The 6,901-nt window shown below is 50.3% G+C and overlaps 1 protein-coding gene across 3 annotated transcripts; it reads left to right on the top strand.

Annotated features, from left to right (window-relative positions):
- The first annotated feature begins 276 nt into the window (after nucleotides 1–276).
- MMP19 (matrix metallopeptidase 19) lies at nucleotides 277–6,901 on the top strand. 3 transcript variants are annotated; one of them, XM_037996975.2, is made up of 9 exons: nucleotides 278–606; nucleotides 903–988; nucleotides 2,217–2,347; nucleotides 2,632–2,778; nucleotides 3,606–3,851; nucleotides 4,624–4,752; nucleotides 5,354–5,518; nucleotides 5,676–5,803; nucleotides 5,977–6,901. In XM_037996975.2, exons 1-9 carry the CDS (start codon nucleotides 517–519, stop codon nucleotides 6,313–6,315), a joined length of 1,461 nt encoding a protein of 486 aa, XP_037852903.1. In that variant the 5' UTR covers nucleotides 278–516; the 3' UTR covers nucleotides 6,316–6,901. The 3 variants fall into 3 exon arrangements, with proteins under 3 accessions (XP_037852904.1, XP_037852903.1, XP_008001766.2); XM_008003575.3 differs by having other exon boundaries at nucleotides 342–606; nucleotides 2,563–2,778; XM_037996976.2 differs by lacking the exon at nucleotides 2,632–2,778 and having other exon boundaries at nucleotides 277–606.

Genomic DNA, 6,901 nt, shown 5'->3' with positions numbered 1-6,901 from the left:
ACCCTTGACTCCTTCACCTGAAACCCAAGCTACCTCAGCTGTTTCCTACCTCTCAGCTTATCCTAGGGAAACTCAAAGGTAGGGGCGGAGTGATTTGCTGGCCCAGGGTCCCTGGGGCACAGCGATGTCTAACTCCAGGGGATGTCCATGGTCCCCATCTCTAGACTCTCCAGAGATTCTGGTTCTTGTCCTGCCCGGATGCTCACCCTAGGGCAGTATGAAAAGTTTTTCCATCTCCAGCAGAGGACTCTGAGGGAAGGGATTGGGAACTCTCTTTGGCTTCTGCTCTCTGGTAGGGCAAGTGTTAATGGTGAATTGCAACATATCTCTTGGCTGAGTCACCTCCCTCTGCCTCTCCCCACAATTCCCCTCAGCTGTTATAAAGAGGACCAGAGGCTGGAGAGTAAAAAGAACTGGAGGAAAGAGTCCCTCTGCCTAGCATTGCTTCCCCCAGGCTCCCAGAAATCTCAGGTCAGAGGGCACAGACAGCCTCTGGAGCTCTGGTCTGGTGGGACCATGAACTGGCAGCAGCTGTGGCTGGGCTTCCTACTCCCCATGACAGTCTCAGGTCGGGTCCTGGGGCTTGCAGAGAAGGAGATGGCCGTGGTAAGTCCTCCAAGAAAGAGACCTGGGCCAGGGGAGGGACAGGGGTTACTGCCCATCCAAGCCTCCCTCCTGACCCCCAGCCTGCCTGCCTTTCCCTTGCTCCCTCTGCCCCATGGTCTACCCTGCCCATCTCCCGCTGCCTCCCCTTGTTCCACCTGAGCCCCTTCTGTAAGGTGCTTCTGCATTAGTGCTTCCATATCTGGCCCCTTCTCTCCTGAGGGACCTGTTAGGTCACTTAGAAGCTTTACTCTGAGACTAACCCCCTTTTAACCTGCTTACCTCCACTCCCATCACAGGAGTACCTGTCGCAATATGGGTACCTACAGAAGCCTCTAGAAGGATCTAATAACTTCAAGCCAGAAGATATCACCGAGGCTCTGAGGTGAGAATCTATGAGGTGCATGCCTTTAGGGCTAAGGTCTAAAGGTCTTCTTCCTTCTCATCCCTTCCTCTCCCTAGGCCCACCTCCTCCTGACCCTAAACCATGGCAGGGATCTAGAGATGGATGGCGATCATTATTATGGTGGTGGGGCATGGGGTAAGATGGGGATTCACAGACCAGGAATACAGTCATTGGATCTCCCTAGGCCCTAAGCACTCCTTTGGAGTCTCTACCCATATCATATCTCAAATACTAATATTTAGTTATAGCCCACATAAAGTATAATGATATGTAAAACTGAGTTGAGTTGTTGACATGCTGTTACCTTTTGTGGGCCTTTAATTCAGTACTTATTTCTGTTTTATAATTTTATATGTTGATATAATGGATTGTTTTTCTTTCTGCTCTCAGATATGTTCAGATCCCTTGAAAAGCCCATAGGCCCTATGACAGTCCGTAGATGGATGAAATTGCTCCAGAGCAAGCTGGGCTGGGAGGGGTATCCAGCCAGGAGGGGAGGAGGTTGAAAGAGGACAGGCTGTCAGGTGGGAGCACTAGTGGGAAGCTCTCCAAAGCAGGGGAGCCGGACACCTCCACAGAGTAGGAGAAGGTTAGAAATTGCAGTAGAGGGGCCGGGCATGGTGGCTCATGCCTATAATCCCAGCACTTTGGGAGATCCAGGCAGGGGAATTGCTTGAGCCCAGAAGTTTGAGAGCAACCTGGGCAACACAGTGAGACCCCATCTCTACCAAAAAAGAAAGGAAGAAAGACAGAGAGAGAGAGAAGAAAAATAAAGAAAGAGAAAGAAAGGAAGAGAGAGAGAAAGAAAGGAAGAAAGAGAGAGAGAAGAAAAAGAAAGAGAAAGAAAGGAAGAGAGAGAGAAGGAAAGAAAGAAAGAGAGAGAGAGCGAGCGAGAGAGAGAAATAAATAAATAAATAAATAAATAAATAAATAAATAAATTACAGTAGAGGAGGAAGGCTACACCTGAGGGCCAGCTTACTCGAGTGAAAGAGCCTGAAATGGGGAGATGAAGCTGGAGTATCTCCATTTCTGTAGAAAGTCCCAATTATGAGGACTGGAGGCTGGAGTAACCCTGTCAGCTTCAGGGATTCTGTGCTATTCTTGGCCATGACCTTGGGCAGCAGGAAGTCAAAGAGCAATCATCTCCAGCTCCCAGTCATTTCAGATTTTCCTGTCCTGGTAGACCCATCCCTCTCCCTCCTTCAGAGCTTTTCAGGAAGCATCTGAACTTCCAGTCTCAGGTCAGCTGGATGATGCCACAAGGGCCCGCATGAGGCAGCCTCGTTGTGGCCTAGAGGATCCCTTCAACCAGAAGACCCTTAAATACCTGTTGCTGGGTGAGAACGGAGCCTGGAAAAGGGAGGGAGAGGAGGGGGTGCTGTGATTCTGGACTGTGGGTGGCATTAGGACAGTCTGGACCAGCTCAGTGTTGAATACCTGGTGATTACCTGGTTATCACCTGTCTTGGGGGTTGAGTGCCTAAACCCAGAGGAGCTCTCTGGGGTTGGCAGAAGGATCTGTATTTCTAATCTGTTTTCTGGTCATTAACTAGGCCGCTGGAGAAAGAAGCACTTGACTTTCCGCATCTTGAACCTGCCCTCCACCCTTCCATCCCACACAGCCCGGGCAGCCCTGCGTCAAGCCTTCCAGGACTGGAGCAATGTGGCTCCCTTGACCTTCCGAGAGGTGCAGGCTGGTGGGGCTGACATCCGCCTCTCCTTCCATGGCCGCCAAAGCTTGTACTGTTCCAATTCTTTTGATGGGCCTGGTAGGCAACAGTTCTCAGTTCCCACCTCATAGACCTCTGAGATTACCTCTGTCTCCTTGAACCAGTGACTCTGGAACCTTGATGTTTGGGCTGCCCTTTATCCCACCTGCACCATACACTCTAATTACCTTCTAACGGGAGCAGGGGAGCAGTTGGTCATCTACATGGTGCCTCCCTCCCTCCCTCCCTCCCTTTCTTCCTTCCTTCCTTCTCTCCCTCCCTCCCTCCCTTCTTTCCTTCCTCTCTCTTGCTTGCTTGACAGAGTCTCACTCTGTTGCCCAGACTGGAGTACAGTGGCACAATCATGGCTCACTGCAGCCTCAACCTCCCAGGCTCAAGTGATCCTCCCACCTCAGGCTCCCAGGTAGAGACTATAGGAAAACACTACCACACCTGGCTAATTTTTGTAGAGGTGAGGTTTTGCTATGTTGCCCAAGCTGGTCTTAAACTCCTGTACTCAAGCAATCATCCTGCATTGGCCTCCGAAAATGTTGGTATTACAGGTGTGAGCCATCGTCCCTGGCTGCCTGTGCTTCTTTTTCTCCCTTAAGTTCCCCTGTTCAAGGCATACCTTAGAGGTATTGGCCAGAGAGGACTGGGTCAGAGAGCACGGAGTGGCTGGGGAGGTAAGGGACAGTGATGGGCATTCCTGAGAGAACTGGGTGATGACAGGGGAATCTGAAAGGAGAGAAAGAAGCATCCAAGAGACAGTGGACATAGCTAGGGGAATTTTAAGGGCATGCATTAATTAGAGTTTATAATAGGCAGGGTGTGCTCTGGCCTAACGGGCTCTGACCTCCTTCCTGTTCACCTTTACCTTTTTCCAGGGAGAGTCCTGGCCCATGCCGACATCCCAGAGCTGGGCAGTGTGCACTTCGATGAAGACGAGTTCTGGACTGAGGGGACCTACCGCGGGGTGAACCTGCGCATCATTGCAGCCCATGAAGTGGGCCATGCCCTGGGGCTGGGGCACTCCCGATATTCCCAGGCCCTCATGGCCCCAGTCTACCAGGGCTACCAGCCCCACTTCAAGCTACACCCAGATGATGTGGCAGGCATCCAGGCTCTCTATGGTCAGTCCCTTCCCCTAGTGAGGGGGAGGGTCAGTCTGACTCCCATGTCAAGGCTTGAAGAGACAGGTCTAGCCTCCATGTTGGGATATAGCTTAGTGTCTTTCTTCTCTTCCAGCCCAGTTACTCAGTCTTCTTCATTTTCAGGAACAGTTTCTCTCTGACTTTTCTATGTCTAATCTACCTTCCAGGCCTCTCTCTCCTTACACCCATGCTTGGGGATGGAGAATGCACATTCTTCTTCTTCTTCTTCTTCTTTTTTTTTTTTGAGATGGAGCCTCACTCTGTCACCCAGGCTGGAGTGCAATGGCACAATCTTGGCTCACTGCAACCTCTGCCTCCTGGGTTCAAGCGATTCTCCTGCCTCAGCCTCCCAAGTAGCTGGGATTACAGGTGCACGCCACCATGCCCAGCTAATTTTTTTTGTATTTTAGTAGAGATGGGGTTTCACCATGTTGCCCAGGATGGTCTTGAATTCCTGAGCTCAGGCAATCCACCCGCCTCAGCCTCCCAAAGTGCTAGGATTACAGGTGTGAGCCACCACACCCGGCAAGAATGCACATTCTAACAATCCTCCTTCTCCCTTTCTGGTGCTTCTCAAACCTATAATGTGTCTTCCACTGATACCAACATAATATTGCCTACCACGAATGACAATGCTCTAGGATTCCCTTCTCCCCTCTGTATGGGGCCTCTGGGCAAAATTTACAGGAGACTGGTGCGGAGGACAGATGCTGTGAGTTCTCTCCCTAAGCAGCATTACTTCACCTTATAGGCAAGAAGAGTCCAGTGATAAAGGATGAGGAAGAAGAAGAGACAGAGCTGCCCACTGTGTCCCCAGTGCCCACAGAATCCAGTCCCATGCCAGACCCCTGCAGTAGTGAACTGGATGCCATGATGCTGGGTGAGGTCCTTCCCCTCCAGGCTGTTGGCAGGCAGTGGGGGCAGCCTGCTGATCCTGAGGCCTGGACATATGGGAATGACATGGGACTTCAGCATGAGCAATGGAGGTTAGATCCCAGGCATTAATGACCATGGAAGGAGACATGTGACATGGGGAGGGAGAGTTCAGAGCCAAATTAAAGGTGGCTTAGGCAGGCACTTACCAAGGTTGCCACCCTCTAAGGGTCACTAGAATACATCTGGAAATGCAGCAAGATGGAGAAAACTATATTAACCAGATTGCCTGTTAGAGAGGGTGTTATACCTAGTTGGAAGGACAACTAGGAAGCCACTTGGAGGGGAGGCTGAGGTTCCTAAGGAGGAATAGTTATCTGCAGGACTTTTGTTTTGTTGAGTAGACCAAAGCTGAAATGCTCTGAGCAACAAAATGTTCTGAGTCCTCTTTCTCTGCCTTTAATTTTCTCCTTGAATCAAAGTTGAATGAATATTTGAAGAATCAGCCTGCAGGGGGAGGGCAAATTGTTAGTCAGCCTGAGATACCCCCAAGTTTCTGTCTACTTGACCTCTGTCTTTTTGACTTGTTGACACACCATTACTCTAAGGGCCCCGTGGGACGACCTATGCTTTCAAGGGGGACTACGTGTGGACTGTATCAGATTCAGGACCAGGACCCTTGTTCCGAGTGTCTGCCCTTTGGGAGGGGCTCCCCGGAAACCTGGATGCTGCTGTCTATTCGCCTCGAACACAATGGATTCACTTCTTTAAGGGTAAGGGAGCTAGTTTACAGTATCTTACTTGAGGAGGACCTAATCTTAAACTATAAAAGGGAGGGAGATGAGAAGTTTCTGAATGGGTGGACCGGAGGAGACCAAAAGTTATCACCTGAGGACAGAGGTGACTTGTTCTCTCCTCACATGCTCTCAGGAGACAAGGTGTGGCGCTACATTAATTTCAAGATGTCTCCTGGCTTCCCCAAGAAGCTGAATAGGGTAGAACCTAACCTGGATGCAGCTTTCTATTGGCCTCTCAACCAAAAGGTGTTCCTCTTTAAGGTATAAAGTTCAAAGCAAGGGCAAATCCCTTCTTAGGAGGGGTGGGCTAACTTATACTGAGAATCAAAGCTTGTGCTTGAAGGGAGATGTTCTGCAGCTGCACTGGGCTGGGGGTAGACCTCTGGGGGTCCTAAGCTTTCTCCTCTTCCTCTCCCCACCCATCCCATATCCAGGGCTCCGGGTACTGGCAGTGGGACGAGCTGGCCCGAACTGACTTCAGCAGCTACCCCAAACCAATCAAGGGTTTGTTTACGGGAGTGCCAAACCAGCCTTCGGCTGCTATGAGTTGGCAAGATGGCCGAGTCTTCTTCTTCAAAGGCAAAGTCTACTGGCGCCTCAACCAGCAGCTTCGAGTAGAGAAAGGTTATCCCAGAAATATTGCCCACAACTGGATGCACTGTCGTCCCCAGACTGTAGACACTACCCTATCAGGTGGGGATACCATTCCTTCAGGTATGGGCACAACCTTGGATACCACTGTCTCAGCCACAGATACCACATTTGAATACTGACTGCTCACCCACAGACACAATCTTGGACATTACGCCCTCAGGCTCCACCACCCACCCTTTCATTCCCTCCCAGAGGCCTACTACCTGAATGAAATACCTGTCTGCTCAGTTGAACCTCGCAGGTGCTGTAGCAGGGGCATGACTGTAGACCTCAGGCCTCTAACAGTTCCAGCACCAGCCACCACTCTCCTGTGCTCTTTCAATCCTGAGAAGTGCTCCCCTAACTCAGATTTGGCCCCCAACTCCGTTTCCTGTCTGTCTTAGACAGCCCTTCCAACTGTGTCATCTATTCTTTGGAGGTCAATGGTGGAGGCAGATGCCTGGGTCCTGTTCTTCTTACATAAAATGCAAGAAAACAGCATGGCCACTAAACTGAGCAAGGGCCTTGGAATCCTCAAGAATCACATTTACGTGCTTATGGTTATGGGCAAGCTAATTAACCTTTGAACCTCAGATTCCCCATTTGCAACATTAGGTTAAGACCAGTCCTGCAGGGTTGTTGCACTAAATGAAATACTGTATGTGAAGTACCTGGCACAGTGTCTGGTACATTTGTGTTTAATAAAGGCTAACTCCAAGTTCATAA

This window comes from Chlorocebus sabaeus, chromosome 11, assembly GCF_047675955.1.
Source record: "Chlorocebus sabaeus isolate Y175 chromosome 11, mChlSab1.0.hap1, whole genome shotgun sequence".
Classification (NCBI taxonomy): domain Eukaryota; kingdom Metazoa; phylum Chordata; class Mammalia; order Primates; family Cercopithecidae; genus Chlorocebus; species Chlorocebus sabaeus.
This window is presented reverse-complemented; position numbering and strand designations above follow the sequence as displayed.